Here is a 22147-nt window from a genome sequence, read left to right on the forward strand (position 1 = left end):
GAGACAACAAATGGAGAAACAGCCCATGAAGAAGAATGACAAATGACCTTGTCTTGAGAGGGTGTCTAGGGGTGGTTGAGGTGTGTTTGAATGACTTGATCAGTGACAGATAATATTATGCTGGAAGAAGCCACATTTACCTTTTTGAATATGTGTGAAATGTGAAACCATATCTTTGATAGTTCTGGATAAATTATGAGGTTTCAGGGAGGCAAAGACATTGTTTCATTGTTTTTAGGGTAGAAGGGTAGTTTTGGATATTGCCAAACTGCCATCTGATTATTCCTATGGGGACTCTGGGTTTCATAATGGTAACAGCAAGCATGTAGGTGCCTTTTGTATTTAAATTAAATTGTATAACTGAGGAAGGTCAGTATAAAGTCATTCATTTACAGCCAATTCTTCTTATATTCCCCAGATAATGATTCTAAACAATTATAAGAAAAGTTTTAAGAAATCAAACAATTATTATTCAAGATTGAGATACACATTCAAAAAGAAATTTAATAGAAATACTGTGAACATCTGCTAGTTTTGCTCAGTATCAAAGTTTAATAGGACTTATGGAGGTAAATAGGCATTATAAATAAGGTACTTATAATAGCTATTTCTATTATTCTTAAATTGCATGTCTAATCTCCTAGTAAAAGACTGTTGGGAACATGCCATCTAGCCTCACTTCAAGTTTTTACTCAATTTTTTCTTTAAAATATCTCCCATTTTAATGGTGTTTAATAAAAATGCAGTTCAATTAGGAGTGGTTTCCTTTGAAAAAATAAGACAGGCATTTTATTCATTAGACTTCAAGGGCATTTGTTCCAATGTTTGTGAATTCTCTTATTTCTTACTGCTGTAATGAAAGCACCAGGGAAAATGACAAATGGTGATGACTCAGACTATCAAATTAAACCAAATTGTGTTGTCTCGTTCATTCTGGGGGTGTCTGTCAGGTCAGGACTGCTTCTCATGCAGGGTATGGTATTAGGCAAATATTGACTTGGAGCTGAATTACAACAGCATAATTTAGTGAGCCAGTAGAGAGACAGACTAACATGGGATTGCAGATAGGAGAGATGTAGGTGCTGTGATTATGTTATCCTGGGTGGCTTCTTTGACCTTTCACAAAAATAGAATAGAAATTGCCTTGTTTTAGGAGTTTTTGTCATTTATTTCTTTTTCTGTGATGTGATAGCACCCTGGCATTTCCAAACTAGCAGTAAGCTTTGTTACTGCTATGTTAAGCAGTATTTAGGAAATATTGGAAGTGTAAATCAAAGCCCAATGTTTCTATAGCTTTATATAAAATCAGAAAGTACACTTTACAGTATTTTATATAGTCACTCCAGCAGACCTAATTATGGACAGTTCAGAGGGCATTTGAAAATCTATTTGCATGCAAAAATCCTGCAGCCTCCACCCTAGTTAAATGGGAAAATGCCTGCAATCTTGCAAAAAGCTGTTCCTTGTACAAGATTACTCATATGTGAGAAGAACTGTAACTCTTCTTTGTCCTTTACTGATTTGATCTTGATGAAATGAGGTAAGCTTGCAGTCCAAGCCACAGATGTAAAAACATGATCATTGTGTAATATCAGCTTTGCTGTCAAAATCCTAATCAGAATCAAAATTCCCTGGATTGCTGTCTTGCTATGAATGCAGCACATGCAGTCTTCCCTGCAAGCACAGCTAGCAGTTTCAAGTATACTTTTTTTCTCTATGAATTTTCATCTATTGGTTTAATTAAACTGTTAGAACATATCACATCTTCATCATAGAGTTGGATATGTGGGACCTTAAAGCTCATTCAATTCCAACCGCCTGCCATGGGCTGAGACACCTTCCACTAGACCAGGTTGCTCAAAGCCTGTCCTTGAACACTTCCAGGGATGGGGCAGCCACAGCTTCTCTGGGTAACTTGTTCCAGCACCTCTGCACCCTCGCAGTAAAGAACATCTCGTTCTTGTGGCACGGCAGTTTCCTGGGGACTGTGAAAAGGCTCTGGGCTGGATATATCATTTCTGTGCCATTTTTTCAGTAGAACATACAACACAACCCGGTTTTATATGATTTATTATCAAGGCACATAAATGGGAAGGGCTAAGACAGAATATTTAAGGAAAAGGTTAAAAAAATCAAGTAACTTGGTAATAAGAGTGATTTGTTTGTTAGATCAAATGCATCTGCTAGGATATAAATACGTTAAAAGCTATGCTGCGTAATCAGAGGGACTTGCATTTGAACATAGCTACGGGTTTCACGTTTCAGAATGGGAGTCATTTACGGGAAGCTCTCTAGTAAGATTTCAGAGTCCCAGCTTTTGGCCAGGCAGTAGTGGCTGATGGCATGTGTGGTATCTTAGGCACTGGAGATGAGCACTGGGGCTCTTGTTCATCAGGCGCTCCCAGCAACATGCTCATCGCTTCCCAAGTCCTTCAGGATTTGCAATCCCAGATGGTATTAACACAGTATAATAGGAAAAACTATGCTTCTAACACAATTCTCACAGTCTAGTTTGGAGAGAATGATAGTTTTGGGGCTGACTTGCCAATGTCATGTTAGCTCAGTATTTTATTTCACTGAAATAATGATGATGATAACTTTTACCTGTGTAAAAGTAATTTAACACAGTGGCCAATGGTTCTGTGTTGTGGTTTTGAAGTTTTTCAACTTGAACTTTAATTACTAACTTTCTAAAAGCAACTCAACAACTAAAGCATGAAAACATTTCTGGCCAGTTAGTCAACTCTCACAGTCACAAAGCAGTTGTTAATTTTTCTTTGTTTTAATCAAATTCTTGTTGCAACCTTTATTTCTATTCATAAAGAACATGCTGCTGCCCCTCATGTCTTGGTCATATACCAATCACATCCGCACCTAATTGAAAGCTTTATTTTGTGGCATATGTTTCATGCAAAGTCTGATATTTTTATTTTTTTTAAAGAGACTCTTTCATGACTTTATGTAATATTAGTAAAGTGTGGTGAAAGGGACAGGGGAGGAACCATGGTTACAAGTACTGGTAAAGGAGTGCTAACATTTCTATCCATCCACCACAGGAATCCAAGTTTCTGTTATTTCTGGTTTCCAACTTGACTTATTTCATTTAAAGACACAGAGTTTCAGGGGTTTAGATGTTTAGGGCATAGTAAAGTTATACATGCTTACTCTTGGCTTTATACCCAGGATGTTACACAATTCCCCTGCTTTATTTTCTTATTAATTATATTTTTCTTTAGTCTTTTCATTGCCTTGCTCTTGCCCTTATTTATATCCTTCTTGTCCAAAGACTGAGAAGCTATACCAGAAAGTTAAGTGCTCATTAAAAACATGGATAGGATTTTCAGAGAAGTAATTGCTGCAATTTCTGGGGGATGATCCAAGCTGCAGGTACAGTCACGTGCAGATGTTTGCGTTGTAAGGGGCTGGTTCCTAACTGGGAGGAGAGAGGTATTTCCTGCTGGGAATGCTGAGGTAGGTTTAGACAAGGGCACAAAACAAATGGAGAGTCATAGAACTTATCCTAGTTGAAATCAAAGTAGAACTGGAACAAAACAGAATGCATTTAAAAATTATGCCTGATAATCATCAAATGAAGTTTTAGATGGTAACATAAGCTTTGCAGGCAGTAAAGATACTATTCATATAAAGAAGTTTTGAGCATACATAATTTTAGCCTACATTAGATAATGTGACACCCATGAAGAGCCTGTAATTCTGTTGAATTGCTCAAATTCTCTTCTTGGGGTAATGTTCTCTGCGCAAAAAGTGTCAGTGCAAGGATGCCTTTATGCAGCGGGCCTTTCCATCTGTATCGTGCTCTTTCATCTGGGGGTACAGCAGGGACGCAGCCAGCATGCTGGAGGAGTTACTTGGAGTTTCAATGCACTAAGGTGGCATGAAGCTGTGTGGAGACCCAGAGACAGTTGCATAAAATTCATCACTGCCACGGTGGTGTTACTCCACCTCCCGCTTTCTGCGAGTCATTAACACGAGACCATCTGCCATATCTGTGTATAGTCAGAGCAAGCACTTCATTTGCAAACCTGTAACTGGCACACAAAGCATCATTATGAAAAATCAGAAAATATTTAATGTTGTTGCTTTACATGTGTTGGGTTTTTTTAAAGCTAGCTGATTAAATTCCTCTGGCAAATGACAGCAGTGTTTTATCATAAACACTTAAGATGCTATTAGATTGAACATGATTAAAGCACATTATTCTGTTTGTTAAACCTCTTTAGCATGCTTGTAGATTTTAAGAAACCAGATTAATTCCTTAAAATAATAAATAAGTATAACCCAGACATCTGTTCCAGTTTTCCTGGGAGTGGTTTTGGTAGCTTGGAACAGCCACATACACAGTGCAGTGAGGATCTCTCACCATTAACACTATAGGAGAGCTCTTACAGGGCAGTAACGCTGTCTTTAAGCTACTGTGAAATTCTGCTTTCCAGTAGGGAAATGAAAATGGAAATGCACTTTCTAATGCAAGAATTACTACATGTATAGTTCTCATTAATTATAGGAGTCAAGTTACATACTGCACAGGAAATTCCCCAAACTCTCCTTCATTTAAATTAGTACACCTGAGTCGTTAATATTTTGTCAGTCTCATAAAAGCATTCTAAATCTCTAATGATTTTCCTGCACTTAAGTGTGTACTTCACAAATTAATTTATGGGTATCATGGCCAGTCTAGCCTAAGAGCTTGTGTAGATGTGCTGTACGCTGTATCCTTTACATCTTTATCAATGCTACACATGCATGGTGAGGTGTTGTAAGATGGATATGATATATCCCCACAGTTCTCTGTATTTTTTCCACTCTAGAAAGTTTCTGGCTTTCCTCTGGCAGATCTGTCTGCTTCCTGCAGTTCCTGGTTTGGAGCTGGGGAAGGGGCCAGCAGGTCTGCCCCAGACTTTTCTGGACCTGCATACTGCTCCTGTTTACCATGGACTATAACAAAAGAAGGTGAGATTCTAGTCCTTGAGATTATAGCTGGTATTTCAGATATTATAGTTAAACACTGCTGGTGACTGGGGGGCTTGAGTATACTTGATTTCTGGTTAAAAGACTTAGATTTGGTCACTCCTGCCTAGGAAGAGTGATTGGATTACACGTATTATACGCAAACGCGAGGTTATTCTGTCTTGCTTCTGCCTCATCTATAGATGGAAGTTTCAGGTGTGAATTGACTAAGAGGGCTAGCAAGCTGCTATTACCATGCAGACTTTGCATGTTCAGCAAACTGGGGAAGACTTCCCCAAAGCCTTCATGAAAAGCTTACCTGTACTCATCCGCACCAGACCATGCAGCAGTCACAGTAATCTTCTGGAAATGGACTTAGACTGCTTCAAAGTAGTTGTGGTTCAGTTTGAAGTTAAGTCAGTGCTGTAGTGGTGGTTGTTTGCCAGGTGGTTGCTATTGCTTCTCATAGGCATAGTGGCCAGGAGAAATGTTCCAGATAGAATTGTGGGGTTTTGGAGAATGGGCTCTCAGACTGCATCAATGGCATTTGAAGACATGCAATTTAGCTGCCAAAAGAGAATTATGTCAGCAGTGTACTACGTGTCATCCTTGGGATCTTAGTCAGCCACCAGCATCCATCTCAGGGATGGAGGAAAATACTAGAAATGGACAGAAAGCCGCAGTGCAGAGGAAGAAACCTTTCATCTATCTCTGAGCAAGCAGAGATTTTTTTCTTGTTTTCTCTGTAACATTATGAATGGGGTTTTGTTCCTTCTTTTATTTTCAAGGTCTCTGCCTCCCTCTCCTGTGTTGGATTCATGCGTAGTTGCTTGCATTAGGCAACAAATGGGATGAAAATAAAATAGACTTCATACATGCAGTTACATGTAAGCAAACTGCTTGATTGTCTGGCAAGCTTAAAGCAAAACAGTGTTTTCTCGATGCAAGAAAACCAGTGTGTTTTGCTGTTACAGCCAGCTGTAGTGTAGTATCCTCTGAGCCTCTCGGGACACAGCTGATATTCAGGCCCAGTACACAGCCAAAAAATTAATCAGCTTTTAGTAGGCTCATTTGCCAGCAAGGAAAATAGAGATGCATTTTGTATTTGTATAGTGCAAATGGAATACTGATGACATGCAATAGTGGAACAGCAATATGCTTAAAGTGCATTAATTAACTGCTATTGCTGCAATTTATTTTCATAGAAAATGATGGATTGGAAGGGACCTCTAAAGGTCATCTAGTCCAACCCCCTGCTGCAATGAGCAGGGACATCTTCAACTAGATCAGGTTGTTTAGAGCCCCGTCTTACCTGACCTTGAATCTTTACTTTAAAATCATTACTGATTGTTCCATTGCAGCTAGCCTTGCTAAAATGTTGTCCCAGTCTTTCTTATAGGCCCCCTTTAAGTATTGGAAGTCTGCAATAAGGTCTCCCTGGAGCTTTTTCTTCTCCAGGCTGAACAACCCCAACTCCTTCAGACTTTTCTCCTAGGAGAGATGATCCATTCCTTTGATTGTTTATGTGGCCCTTCTCTGGACTCTTTCCAGAAGGTCCATGTCTTTCCTGTACTGAGGACTACAGAACTGGATGCAAGTACTCCAGATGGGGTCTCACCAGAGCAGGGTAGAGGGGGAGAACCATCTCCTTCAACCTGATGACCATGCTTCTTAGGATGCAGCCCAGGATACAATTGGCTTTCTGGGCTGTGAATGCACACTGCCGGCTCATGTCCAGCTTTTCATCCACCAGAACCTCCAAGTCCTTCTCCACAGAGCTGTTGTCCACCCCTGCCTCCCCAGCCCATATTGATATCTGGGACTGCCCTGGCCCAGATGCAGGACCTTGCACTTGGCTGAGTTGAACCTCATGAGGTTCACACAGGCCCCCTTCTTGAGCTTGTCCAGATCCCATAGCGTTATGTATGTTTAGGTTCCTCAGATGCTCACATTTTTATAGGCTATAGGCAATAAAGAATTATGGAGTTAAATTGACTGTGAAATCACACAGTGTAAATGACAGTGCTGCAAGTGCTGTTACAGACACTGGGCCAGGAAAAAAGTATCCTGGTTCTATGCAAGTAAAGGAACCCCTCAGATCTATATGTAGTATTTTGGTGTCAGGTAACTGCAAACCTTGATGAGTGGAATTACTGAGTTGTTAGAGAAGCCTTCCTCAGGTATCCTCCTCAGAAATGGTGTGGATATCTTCCGTCTCAAGTCCCATAGCACATCTAGGTGCTGGTTTGTTGCCAAACATCATGAGAGGAGACAAACACTTATTCACTATTTAAAAATTACTCCAAATGCTCGTAACTGTTCCAGATAGGGCATTGCCTTGGTATGCAGAGTAATACCAAGACAAGCAGCTAAGTTACTCGGTGTTAGTCTCCTCATTATTGTAAGTGCTATGTTTGCAGTGCTTTTCTTGTTTCACTAGTAATTCCATTCCATCAGTAATGGTTGGAAACTGTTTCTAGGTTTTAAATAACCCTACCTCCAGATACTTATTTTGGATGACAAGTGTTGGGTAGGAGTGGATCTGTGACATAACGCTGATTTCCTATCCTAGGGGAGTAAGGTCTGGTAGTTGCCTTCAAACACGCTCCCTAGACTTCCTTCAGCTTTCCCTTCCCTGATTTCTTGTTTCTGCACATGTGCAGGATCATCTCAGCCAGGCAGGGTCAGTGGCCATGTAAGCAGCAGCAAGGGGCACAGCATCTTGCCTGAGGGATAGCTAACAGGTCTGTTTTCAGAGCTAATCTTCTCTGCTTTAAGTTCAGACTAATTTAATACCAAGCCAGTAATTAAACTGAACTCCCTGTGTTCTCCCATGGTCAGCTGGGTGTTGAGTTAAATGCTATCCAATGGTTCAAAAAGTGTGGGAGCAGGAGAGGGTTTGTGACTTGAGTTGTGGCTGGTGGAGCATCGCTGGTGGGGGAGTGATGTGTGAAGAGCAGGGGAGGAGTATTTGGCTTGTGGAAAAGCTGTGACTTCCCCTATCCTGGAGAATCAGTGGGTTAGAGGGAGAATATAACCTCCTGTGCTCCAGATTCACTTTTGACTTTCTTCATTCACTGGAACAGGTTGCCCAGAGAAGTGGTAAATGCTCCATCCCTGGCAGTGTTCAAGGCCAGGCTGGACAGAGCCTTGGGCAACATGGTCTAGTGTGAGGTGTCCCTGCCCATGGCAGTGGGGCTGGAATTAGATGATCTTAAGGTCCTTTCCAGCCCTAACTATTCTGTGATTCTATGGTATAGCAATATAGTTTTAGTAAGACTGTTGTTTTCTGTCAGTTAGTGACTAGGGCCATGTCCATGGAGAAATACCGCTTTTCAAATGGCTACTTATGATTTAAAGTGGGCCTTGAGCCAAGGCCTCCTGTGCTGTGGTCTCTATCTACTGAGAAGGATGTGGTTTTGAATGAATGTTCAGGATCCTGTGCTTTCTTGGGGTTTCTGTGCTGTGAGGATGTGCTATTTTGTGCCTGGAACATGCCTGCTGGGTTCATTTCTCATATTTTAGATGGAAGATGACTGATCCTGGGATTGCAGACAGGCTTTGGTGTGGGTTGGGAGGCTTTGTGTTTAAAAACCAATGCCTGTGGACTCTCAGGTACCTAAGGAGAAATCTCATCTTGAACGTTAAACATTTAGGTACCTCTGCTATTTTGGGACCAAGGCACTGAGCAGCTCTGCAGTGTTTTGTATGTGCAACCCAAATTTGACAAGCAACCTTCCCACTCACCTTCTGTGGGCTGCATGTGAGTAGCGACACTGCTGCAGTCATCTGTTCAGCCTCGTTTGACTGTAAGCACCGTTTGCTGCTGGAAACACTTCCCCACATGCACATCCCCAGGAGCAGAAGTATGTAGTAACAAGTGTGATGCTGTGACTTAGAGTAAAGTAGTAGTCAGAAGAGCAGCAGAATCACCATTCCGAACTCCAGTTCTCCTGGAATAAATTAATTCAAGTCTGTTTTCAAAGATCCTGGTCAATAAGAATGAGGATTATCTTCTACGTCCCTGTCTACTTCTGTATGACGTCAGCCAGACTTGTATCTCTCCTCTCCCATCTGACATGTTCTCAAAATGCCAGCCTAGCTCTATCCCTAGTGCAATGGAGAAAGCCCTTGAAAAGTCTCATAAGCTTTTAGTTAATCAACCTTAACCCTTTCCTATGGATTTAGATTAAAATCTATAAATTGACAGCTAGGATTATAAATTCTGCTTTTGCCTGGAGCACATATGGGTATAGAGATCCTTCCAATTCATGCTTGGTGAGTGATGTTTATCAGGTAAATATGAGATCTGATTTAAAAAAGGATCTTGTGAACTCGTGGAGGTTTAAAGCAGTTACCATGCAATCACACCTGTGTTTAGAGGGAGTAGTATTTCAACCACTTTTGTGTCCAGGAGGAATATCAGACAAGTGTAATCTGTCAGAGGCATTTCTTTGTAACATTTGTGCTTTAGATCTTGCAGGTTTATATGCTTTCTGCATTTTCTTTAACCTGTTAAATATGATGGGTGTTGTATATGCTAGTCCTTGAACTCAACTCCTTAAGACTTAATTCAGTACTAGCAGCTGCTGCATTGAGGTTAATATTTATGCATGGAATAAATGCAAACTACTAGTGTACAAAATCCATCACTGATATAATTTACTATAAAAGTTGTGTTTTTCAGATGCACAGCTGTTCTGTGATCATAGGCCCATATATTGAGGTGCTTTAGTATTTTACTGGGAACCATAGGTGAAAAATGAGCATTGTCTTAGAAAGTGAGCTTTGCTTTTCCAGCCTTCTGAGTCTGCCTTTTCTTTTCCTGCAGCTTGTGGATGTGACCTGGCCCAAGGAGGATTTTTTGTGAGACAGGGAGACTACATCTGTACTTTGGACTACCAGAGACTCTATGGCACACGGTGCTTCAGTTGTGATGAATTCATTGAGGGAGAAGTGGTCTCAGCACTGGGCAAAACCTATCACCCAGACTGTTTTGTGTGTGCTGTCTGCAGGTATGTTTTCCACATGAAGTTGTGTTTTGTTTAAAGGCTAGATTTTGAAAGACCAATGCCAGGTATTCAAATTTAAGAGTAGACGAGAGGGTGGGAAGGGGAAGAAGGAGAGGGGGAAGTTCTGTTTTCAATTTTCCACTCCTTAAAAAGTAGCAGAATAAAGATGCAAATTTGGAGTGCCTCCCTCTTTTCCAGATGCTTTTTCTGTTATATGGTGTCTTATGCGTGAGGTTTTCAAAGTACTTGTGAAACTGCCACTGCCTCTTACTGTCAGACCTTTTGCTCCAAATGATGCTTTATTTCTCTGGTGTCTGCTATTTCGTCTTTGGTTGATTTAAGTTACAAAGGATTCCAGTGCCACTGGCTGAGTCTTCAGTGACCTGGCTGGATATCATTATTAATAGATTTAAACTGAAGTTTCACAGTGGTGCTTCCCAGAAACCTCAAAAGTCTTTTAAAGTAGGACAGAAAGGTCCTGGACTCACAGACAGTTATGTTCATGTTGGATTTCACCAAGGATCTCCAGCAGCTGTGGAGGTGACAAGTGACTCAGCATGTGAGATTTTCCCTGCTACAGCCCAGTGTAGTTCAGTGGGATCATTTCCTCCATGGGTATGTGCCAAGTTTCGACCCAGTGCCAGTGGGGATGTTTGCAGACTCTGCATTACAAGCGATTGATGTCTGCTTGACCTGCCTCTTAATCCTCTTCTGTGGAAATAGTGCAAACGACTCTGCTGGAGACTTCAGGAAGAAACTTTAAGTCCACCAAACCTTCAGGAAATGCACTGTTAAAGCAGTTTGGAGCAAATGGAAATGCTGTAATAATTTCTCTGGCTAAACTTGAACAAGAAAAGCAGTACAAGAAAAGCAACCCTGTGTTCAAAGGGAAAGCACAACAGGGCACTGATGCACCACACTGTAGGTGCTGTGTGTGCTAGCGCCTCATCCAGGTGACTGTATACTCCAAAACCAGCACGTTCATGTTGCTGCAGCAGCTCATAGGGCTGCTGAGCTCAGATTCCTCCTGTGCTGGTGCAGAAGGAGGACTTCAAATTCCAGAACAGCCATGGTTCACAGCAGGATCTTGTTTTGATCTGTCAATTGCAGGAATAATTAAAAAGCCAAGTTAAGGGGGAGACTGAAACTGACAAGCTATTATATTCCATCTGTTCAAGTTTTACCATGCTTAATAGGACATTTTTTCCTTTTGGATACTTCAAACAAACATAAAGAGTAAAGATAACAAAAAAGCCCGAAATATATATATCATGTTTTAATAGGAGGAAAATGATTTAATAGGGTAATTGTGGATCTTGAGTTAATGGCTGGCTGCGCATGCACTTGGCCTGCAGCCTGTCAGTATTACAGCTCTTCTGCAGATGAGCACAGCTAATTCCTTGTACCTTTCTTCTTAGCACTAGTACCTTCTGTAAAGTGAGGTACTTCATTTAAGAGGGAAAAAAACCAGATTGGTTCTCTTTTCCTGCTGTATGTGCTTGTATCCTCAGCCACACCATTGGGGTTTAGCATTCAGGCATAAATGATTTACCTGTGTGTTACTGTACTTAGCAGCTTGGTACCTAACTTAGGTTTCAGTCAGACTGTTGGATATACTAAACTCTAGCTGTATTTATACAGCCCTTCAGTTGATGGTTTGGAGCTTGGTGGTAAAATTTGTCTCATCTCCCTGGAAATCTGGAATAGTTTTCTAGATGACTACACTATTTATTAGTAAGTACCTAACAATTCAGGTGAGCTGAATTGCAGTACAGTGAAATGCTACAAAATACCATGTATGTTGAAGACATGCTAAAGCTTTTAAAAATCAAGTTCCTGATACAAAAGTATTCCATACTAAAACAAACCCCAGAGATGTTCCCTGATCTTCTGTATAACTAAATCATTGAATTAAAAGCTATTTCACTGTTTCTAATTGCTGCTGTGTAAAACTGCAGTAGACAGACCCAGTTTTGTTTCTGTTGCTTTCCTTAGAAGGGGACACAAATTAATGTTGTCTCCATTGGAGCCAACTAATGACCTGCTGACTAGCAGGATTCAATTAGTGTCTCCCAGGGGGGTTGTAACAGTGACTTGTGGTGCAGAGCAACAACAGAATCCTGTCATCTGCTTACAGTAAAAACACTGGAGCATGTCCTCAACTGCCTTAAATCAGCTCTGCTTCACTTACCCCAGTCTTTGCAAGGCAGGCATAATTTATGTTTTTTATGGGAAAGTGTGTCCTGTCTAAACATCATCAACATTTATTTTATTGAGTGATTTCCTTAGTTAAAGTAAGATGGGTAGACTATAAATACATTTGGTTTAAGCAAGAAAAAGAATTTGTTTGTTTAAAAAAAATAATGTAAAAAGCCAAAAAGCCAGACCTATCTGGTTTTGGGTACAGGATTGTAAAGCTGTCTTACCTTGGCATTTTCTTTGGTGGAAGAGTCAGGAGTGCCATTTGTCTCCTAATTTCCTGCAGATGATTTGCAGAAACCTCAAATAACTGGCCATATCACACTGTCTGAGGCAGTTGGCTGATCATGCGAACTGCATTTGATGTTGCCTTTTACAGCCGGACTATAATGTGGGTGCTCTGTTAGAGATCTGACTTCCAGAATGGTGTGAAGTTGAGAGGTGGTGACTGCTTGACAGTGGCGATGATCCTGCTCTTGTGGCAACCAAACAAGGCTCTAACCAGCTTCAATGCTGGTAGCAGAAGGTGCTTTTCACTCATGACACGGGTCTCCAGAATGTTGCAAGATCGTTAGGTGCTTTAAATAAGCACTTCTGTAATCTATATTTCTGTAGCTGCTGAAGTAACACTTTCAGACTGCTCCTATGTCGAATAGTAAACCAGTGACAGTAGCAACTCCTTTTTTTCTTGATCTTGGAGAAGATTTGAATAGAAACTGGTGGGAAGTGTATTTTGCTTCAGATGGTACGATCAGTGAGAAAATCTAATGTGCATTCGACTAGCTGGAGCAGTGGGTTAAAAAATAGTACTTCAAGCCCAGTTGTCTTCTGGAGTCCTGATATTACTTTTGAGTGCCCCATGCCCCAGTGTTACAGAAAAGAGCTGGATTCCCTGTTGTCCTCCTCTTTGAAAAAGGTTGTGTGTCAGAAACCCAACTCATCCCTGGGCATCCCCTGGGACTCGGATGCAATTACCCAGGGCTGCCACAGGTCAAAGAGTGAGAAAGATTAATTAGTATGCAGAGAAACACTATTAAAACTACAGCATAACATGTCATCTTTGAGACCTCACTTGGAGTATTGTGTACAGTGCTGGTGTCCTCAACATAAAAAGGACATGGACCTGCTGGAGCAAGTCCAGAGGAGGCCACGAGGATAAGAGGACTGGATCACCTCCCGTATGAAGACAGGCTGAGAAAGTTGGGGCTGTTCAGCCTGGAAAAAAGAGAAGGCTGCGTGGAGACCTCGTAGCAGCCTTCCAGTATCTGAAGGGGGCCTACAAGGATGCTGGGGAGGGACTCTTCATTAGAGGCTCTAGTGGTAGGACAAGGGGTAATGGCTTTAAACTTAAACAGGAGAAGTTTAGGTTAGCTATAAGGAAGAAGTTCTTCACAGTGAGGGTGGTGAGGCACTGGAACAGGTTGCCCAAGGAAGTTGTGAATGCTCCAACCCTGGAGGTGTTCAAACCCGTGTTGGACAGAGCCTAGGGCGACATAGTTTAGTGTGTGGTGTCCCTGCTCATGGCAGGGGGGTTGGAACTAGATGATCTTAAGGTCCTTTCCAACTATTCTATGATTCTATCTTCTGTGATTGTTTGTCTTTGTCTTGCATTGACCAGGTGGCTCTTAAACAAATACAGATTTTAATTGCATTTTTACTCTGCTGGCATACAGACTGAAGGCTTAGTCTCTTCTTCTTCCAGTGCTGTTTGTAGTCCAGTAAAACTTGTTTTCTGTTGTTGTGTTTTGTGATGCCTTAAAATAGGAATGAGTAGAAGAAAAACAACATAGATTGAAAAATGTTGTGGCTTAACTGCTTATTCTGAATTCCTGGGAAGTGGGTAAGAAATCTCATTCTTACTGCTTCATTAATTGAATGAGGCTGTGTCTTTCAGAGGGCTGCCAAAAGGCTTCAAAAGGCTCACATGTTTGAAAAGTGAAACAGAAAAAGGGACAAAGTTAAGGCTATCTGAAGCAATAGAAGCTGCATTTTATTAAAGTCATGCACCTATGGCTGTCAGAGACAGGACTGTATGGCTCTTATGCAGGACGGGAAAGGGCAGGAAATTAAGTCTTGCAAAAAGAAATGGGTAATCATACCTGTGATACTACTTCAGGAGAAATCTTTGTGTGTTTAAAGTTACATATGCTTAATACATCTATGTAAGATGCATGGTCTGCATAACGTGCTGTATGTAGTCTGTGATTTCAGTGTTACCCATGGGCTGTGTGTGCATAGGGTATCAAAAGTCTGGGGTTTGGTTTTATGAGTTGATATAATTGGTAAAGTTGGGGAGAGTGTTTATTCACTCAGTTAGAGGAGTGAGTATCTTTGTTATCCCTTTAATTTCAGTTTTCTTATAATGAAAAGTTGAAAAATATAGCTTATCGTGATACGTAAATGATGAAGAGAGAAGGACAGTTTGACTCTTAGCTGGGGACAAATTAGCACATACATTCCATATTAATAACCAAACAGGTTTGTGTTTGCTTTAGGAAATTTGCATATGTAAGTGCTACATTTCATCTTAATTTAAGAAGTTTTCTCTTGAAAGAGCATATTGATAGAAGTATATGATAGATAGAGGTAAATCATGTGTGGAGGGGCAAGAGGCACTTACATGTTCTTCAAGGATTTTATGCCAAAACCAGATCTAAAGCTTCCTCAATCCATTTGTATTTCTGTTATCTTCAAGAAGGTAATTCATTGTGGATAGGCAGTTGAATGTAAAAATTCAGAAAACTGAATTTATTTTTCTTTTGTAACAAAGGATTTTATACTCCTACATGTAACGCCGCTATTTCTAGAAAGAAACTGCAAGCTTTTGTGTATGTATGTCTTCAGAAATTAAGATAATACTGAGAATTAGAAGCTAAAATTCAGTTCATTCTGAAACGTAGCAATCATGCCAGACTTTCTGAATATGTGAATCCTTTTTAATTGCTCATTTTTCATAGTGCTGCTAAATTTTGCAAGGGTTCTGTTCCCACTTAAGCAGTACTGGGTACTTCTTAAAGCATCTCCTGAAGCTGGCTACTTCAGCTGGATGTTGAGACTAAAGTTTTCAAACTGTACTGAGTGTTCCTTTTGGTATTTTGATTCTAAACCAAATATATTTATCAATATGTGGTGCTTCCTGAACGAATGGGTCCTGCTGTGCTGCTCTTCAGGTTTATATATGGAGTGTACCTTAGAGTCATGTACGATGGAAGGGGTCTGGGGGACTCTGTGGTCCAGCCCCTGTCTTAAGACCTATACATCTTTTTATGCTTTCCAGCTGTTCGAACCCCAAAGTGTACTGGTACATTGGGTTATTCCTCCCTGAGTGCAGGACTTAGCATTTGCCCTTGTTGAAATTCATGTAGACAGTAGATAGCAGGTAATGTCCACTTTATATCATCATTTTTAACACCATGGGTCAAATTTGTCCCTATGGAGCAACCTTGAGGGATGCGATTGTACCAGGTATAAGTTAAAGCAGAATTTGATCCCGTAGGTCCTTAGGTTGCAGTCTGACATTACACCTGACCCAGTGTAACTGCAGTCTGCTACTGAAATGAATAGCTTTGCTCTCCCGACAAGCCTGACCGTATGCTTCTGTTAATTTTCTTATATCAAATTTAGTTGACTGTTCAGCCACACAGAGATCAGCAATTTAAAAAACAGAAGGCCATCTGTCATATCTGAAAATAATTTAGTGTTTTCTTATGCTCCAGAAAGCTTGAATGACTTGCCCACAGTGGCATAGGTTGAGGCATGGTGCAGAGAAGTACAAGAGGAAGCAGGATCAGGCCTTTTGCTATCAGCACACAGTTCCTCTGGATTAGACTGAGAATGTTTTGTTGTTTTACAGTAAAATTGTAAACCCAGTCATTTCTGGGTTTACAAATACTGTAGTCAGGTGCATAAAACAAAATTCATTGGGAAATGAATCATAGAAGATGTATTAAATCCTACAAGTCATTTCAGAGAGCTGCTCTAAATATGCTCTTAATTCTCATTTTAAAAATAGATTACCCAACTGTGAAAATCACACTGAATATTTTTAAAAGGATAAGGAACTAATTAAAACCCATACATAGCAATGTTCAGTGGGTGACTGATGGTGAGATATTGTATTCAAAGGCAGATACTGTGCTCTTAACCTCCAACGCTATATATAGTCCTGCCTCACAAGCTAAAGAGCTTAGAAACTGAAACCTTGTTAATTGACTGTTACCACCTTCTGTTGTGCCTTCACTCATACCGGCACTGAAATCCTCAAGCAGGGCTGCTTGTGAAAGGGAGAGGTCAGATGTTACAGAAACACTGGCAAATGTGTTCTGTACAAATTCTGGATTTGTACATAACACATAGTGAATAGTGAAGCAAACTCTGAGACTGAATTATGAGTTCAGAAGACCAGCAAGGGAAGGAAACGCCTGCCTGTACCTTTGGGTGGGCAGCTTCCAAGCAATATATCTCGCAGATATGGAAAACTGAATGGAGCATTGTAATTGTTGCCCTTACCCATCCAAATGGACATGCACTATGGTTAGTTACTAAACTCTTACAAAATAAACCGAGATACATTTATCGGCTATGAAAGCCCCTACATGCCCTCCTCTTTAAGGAGGCTCTACGGCATGCTGTGGTGCCTATGAGCCTTGGTATATTTTGTGGGTTTCATCTACGTGGCTTTGTGCCATAGAAGTTCAATTATCCTGTTTTTTCTCTTCTAGAATCATAGAACACCACGTTGGGAGGGACCTCACGTATCATCTGGTCCAATTTTTCTTGGCAAAGCGTGACTTACACTAAATGTCCCAGCACCCTATCCAGACAAATCTTTAAGTGTCCGACATTGGTGTAGCCACTGATGTATTCCAATGGCTGATAGTTCTCATTGTGAAAAATGTTCCTCTTGTTTCCAGTTGGAATCTCCCCAGGAGCAACTCCTCTTTTCCATGTGACTCCTTGTAAAAAGGAAGTCTACATCTACAGCATCTTTGTAGCCACCCTTTGAATACTGGAACATTGTGATAAAGTCTCCCCTGAGCTGCCTTTTCTCAAGGGCAAACAAACCAAGTGGTCTCAGCCTTTCTTCATGTGGCAGGCTTCCCAGTCCTCGGATCATCTTTGTCACCCTTCTCTGGACCCTCTCCAGCCTGTCCACATCATTTTTGCATAGCGGGGACCAAAACTGAACACAGTATTCCAGGTGTGGCCTGACAAGGGCTGAGTAGAGTGGGAGAATGACGTCTTTATCTCTGCTGGTGATGCCCGTGTTGATGAAACAGAGCATCCTTTTGGCTGCCTTTCCAGATCAATCAATACTGCTGAGTTCTAGACTTGATCTTGTAATACTTTGTTAAAATGAAAATGTAATTAAATGGTTTATTTCACATCAGCAGTACAAAACTAGGACAGGATTTTAATTATATCACTTCATTTTTGAGACAGTTTTTGATAATTAGTCATTAATTTTTATTATCCATGTAGAAGTAGATCACATTTACTGATTTTTTTAATTCAAATGTGTGTATGTTCATTTGAACGAACTTCTGGGTTGAACTAGATGACCTCCGGAGATCCTTTCCAACCTCAACTGTTCAGTGATATCCATGAAACCCTATTGTTATATTACATACTCCATATACTATTATTTCAAGTAATGAAAACTTTTTAAATGCAACATAAATGTTCAATAAGCCACTCTTGGGTGTTTCAGAGAGCAAAATAAAGTTTACTCTTAGCAAGAAGTATCTGTGCAGTTTTTGTAGTGAAGAAAACCTCTCAATTGGTATGAATCTGAATAACATTTGTAGGGGAATGTCATGCAGAATTTTAATGAAATGTTAATGAAATAATCTGATCATCTGGACTTCACTATGAGGCAGAAGGCCTGTGTAAAGTTTATGCCCCACTTAAGCCATGTTTTGATAGCTCACTTGGGATTTAGTTGGACATGAGCTTTGGGTGGAGTGAAATGTGTTTCTAAATCCTCACTGTCCTTTGCTGCCTTATGAAGTCATTTGTCCATTTGCTCTTAGAGGACAAAAAACTCAGCAGTTTCTGTGCCCAGACAAGAAAGCTCACAGTGGAAAACTTTTTGTTTTAAGGACATTGATAAAAGGGAAAGATTTAATTAAGTGTAAAGAGAGCTGTTGTTGAGTAGAGCAAAGAAGTAATGTAGAGGCTTTGGGGTTTATAACTGGAATAGATTGTCTTCTATGAGACTTCATTTGCTTTCTGAGCATATAGATTAAGAGAAGGACTTTGATATGGTAAAAGTTGGGAGGACAAGTGTTTTATTAATGTATATGTCATCACTCTCATGCAGCACTTTAACAACATAAAAGCAGCTGTATTTGCCTGTACTTATTCCCTGTAATGCTAATTTTATTTTCATTCTATAACTGAACCTGTTAGTGATCAACCCTTGCTGATACTACATTCCTTAGATACACAAGGATTTGGACTTGAGTGCTCAGGGTGGTTTTGTATCTTTAGATCTTTTTCCTAAGTAGCTGTAGCTTCTGTATTTGCAATTGTCTGTTTGATACGTCCCTTTGATACCTAAGCCTCCAAGTGGCTGAAAAAACATGAAGGAGAACTGGGCAAGCAGAGAAAAAGAAACCAGAGTAATAATCAATTCCTTTGTGGAAAAATATTTGACTTCTATAAAGGCATGAGACTGTAACCTGTTTGCTTTTGTTTCCTCTGTTGTAGGCTGCCTTTCCCTGCGGGGGACCGGGTGACTTTTAATGGGAAGGAGTGCATCTGCCAGAAATGTTCCCTGCCCCCTTCCAGCAGCACCAGCTCTTTCCCCGTACAGAACCTGCGAAGTAAGTAGGGGGGTTTCTGCTCTTTCCTGTTGTTCTTAGTCTGTGCAAGTTAAAGAATAAAATCGTACCCCCATTATGTAGCTGCACCAGCTACTAAGAAGGAGAAAAAAATGACTGCTGTAGCTGAACCCAGGACAATAACTGAAGCACAACAGCGGTCTCAGTAAAATATAATTATAATTTAGACACTAATTTAGGCAATTATCATTATAATTTAGACTGTGATGCATAAAAGGTGTCAAGAAATGCAGTGTAGTCATGTGAAAAAGTATATGGTAGTTTTCAAGGGAAGTGTGATACTAGAAAGAAAAGCAGATGGTGCCATTATGGGGTTAACAATACAAAGAACCTCTCAAAGTATTTGATTATACCTGAAGTAAATGAGATTATTTGGAGAAAGTGTAATATAAATGTTGGTATTTTTGAGGATTTAGTCCAACTCCTGCTAAAATAAAACCCAACATGATATTTAATAAGTTGTAAGTGTTCCAATATTGCTTCAGAAAACATCAGCGACAGGACTGCATGGCTGAATACTACACTGGGAGGGTTAACACATACAGAGTGACAAGAGGGACATTTGCCTTGACCTCAGTGCTATCCCGTACTGTCAGAAGATGCAAACACTTCAGAGAAGTAATGTGGTCTTTTCATACCACCTTCTTGCAACAGATAATGGAGTGTCATTGTTGCTTTGAACTCTGTTCCTCTGCCAATTTGTTCATAAGTAGCACAATGCTTTAAGTGTCAACCACTGCCTTATGCAGTTAAACAGCAATAGCAATTCAATTAAACAGCAAAAGGCAGAAATATCTTTAATGACTATCACATCACATTGAGCTGGATTTGTCATGGGTGAGGAAGGGCCCCATGGGTTGCTCATCTTTGTGTATAAGGAAAACAGCCTATTTCATGGAGAAATCTGTCTCTCTTTGGGAGATTTTTTTGGATTTTGATTTCCCCCCTCCTTATGTCCCCTTGATCTCTCTACAGAAATTTTCACTGTCTTCTTTCTCTAGTTTGTCAGCAAAAGCTGCTGTGTGAATGCAGTGAGAGAGACTATGCTGATTCTCCTCTTGCTAATGCTGTTCTCTTCTGGGGAGGTGATGGCTCTTTCTCTTAGGTGCTTTCTCTTGTCACTTATTCCGGAGATGGATCATCCTCAGCCATCTTGGCTGGCTGCATTTGCAGATCCATACTTTAATGGCCTATCATCTGTTTGTCTCCTTGTCATGAGGGAAAAGTGCCTTTGACTTTAATGGACATTATTTGCCTGGTTGAGTACTGACACTACAAGTTGATTTGATTATTCATGATACAGAATCATTTAAGGTATTTACATTTCCTTTCCCTGTACACACACATGGAGGGCTTTTCTTGCATTGCGTATCCCCATTCTCTCAGGTCACTGCACTGAGTCTCCCCAGTGCACAGATACCTGCAAACCTGAGCAAACCACTTGCCTCAAAGGGAAACAGCACTGGAAGCATATCTCTGTGGCAAAACCTGACCTTGGAAAACAGAAGTTTAGCTTTTCCACAGATAAAATCTCAAGCATAGGTATTTAAACCTCAAATACAGGTCTGCTTTAAATCTCATGAGAAACTGAAGAAGTCTTTTCACAGGTTTCAGTGGAATTGGTGAAGTTCAAACTTGGATGGTAATATGTTGACCCACTGTTACACTGGGCTTCTTTCTGGCTCAGAACTGCCCAATATGTTCATAATATGTTATTTGTCAGCCTATTTATTTCCAACTTGAGCTCAAGAATGCTTTCAGGAGATCTCTGGGAACTTACTGAGCTCCCAGCATCACTGCCCTCTGTGACAACTCCTGTTTTCATCGTTCCACTTTGGTTTTGACCTTTGTTATGCATTACATTTGGAAGAAAGGAAGAACGTCAAGTAGTTTGCCCGAGTCCTTGATTTAATTTATTTTTTTTCTATTATTATATAAATACCTACTTACCCTCGTTGTTTCCTTTATAAAATGCTAGCTGTGAAAACCTCTTGTGGCAGTGTTGATGTTGAAAAAGTACTCGGGGAAGAATATCAACATGTAGCAGAAAATGATGTTTTCTGCAGAGCTGTTGATTGAAATTAGGTGAGTCACCAAAGGATGCTGCCTCCAAAACAGGAAGACAAGGACGTTGCATCAATAGGCACTGTTGGCATGGCAACTACAGTATTTGTTTTTAATTATCTGGAACTTAACAGAGCAAACAGCAGTTGGAAATAAAAAAGTAGCTCACAAAATGCTTCATTTCTGACCACACGAGCTTAAACCAGATGAATGGTGAATGACATCTGAGCACACATTTTATTACGTTTGTGAAATAAACCCTCAACTAGTGAGATTAAATTAGATTACCACATGAACCCCCAATGCAGGTCACATCACAAATGAATTTCTGATTGCTGTTAAAGAATAGATACTACAGAATACTCCAGTATTTATTCTCCTGTGGGACTAAATGCAGACACACACCCAAATGTTACCTTTTATTAGCAAAACTCAAATGTTCGATCTATGGTGCACACACTTTTGTGCTGGGCTTGTTTCCACATATTGGTGCTCTACGGGGTGATATTAGAGAGACATATTATTACTCCCTTAATCCATTCCAAATCCACTAAAGGAAAATAAGAACTGTCCTTTATTGTTGTGCGCTCAGAAATGAGGCATTTACAATTGCACTAACAGAGTGTTTCATTAGGGTCACGCAAACAACTAAATAGAACCTTAAATCAGAAAGTTTTTAAGAGGACTGTTTAAATGTTTTAATGAGCTTCTACATTTGGAGTTCTTTCTTAATAACTAGATAAGTCTTTTCTTTAATGCTTTTATGTATCTCTCTCCTCTATGAAAGATATGGTTGTGGTTTTATTTTTTTTTCTCTTCCGGCATCTCTAAATGACTCTTAGGGTTTGTCTTTTCTGTAGCAAACTGTTGTTACATATGTATAATTCCTAAATATATATGCATGGTTTCACATAAGTCGGATGATATAAAGGGTTACTGAGATACTGATGCTAGAATCAGTTTTTTACTTATATTATCCCTATTTTTTCCATATATTCTGACTGTTTTAACATTCTGTAAGAAAACTATACATAAACAGAAATCTACAGAATGAAGAGT

General features: G+C 40.2%; 1 protein-coding gene across 1 annotated transcript in view; it reads left to right on the forward strand.

The window, feature by feature from the left end:
- Positions 1-22147, forward strand: part of ABLIM2 (actin binding LIM protein family, member 2) — a 102902-nt gene that overhangs the window by 9956 nt on the left and 70799 nt on the right. The window contains exons 3-4 of the mRNA XM_010011350.1: positions 9800-9983; positions 18891-19006. Of these exons, the coding sequence (XP_010009652.1) occupies positions 9800-9983; positions 18891-19006 (300 nt within the window). The remainder of the gene's footprint in view (positions 1-9799; positions 9984-18890; positions 19007-22147) is intronic.

The sequence above is a fragment of the Nestor notabilis genome, unplaced genomic scaffold (assembly GCF_000696875.1).
Source record: "Nestor notabilis isolate BGI_N333 unplaced genomic scaffold, ASM69687v1 scaffold24893, whole genome shotgun sequence".
NCBI lineage: Eukaryota > Metazoa > Chordata > Aves > Psittaciformes > Psittacidae > Nestor > Nestor notabilis.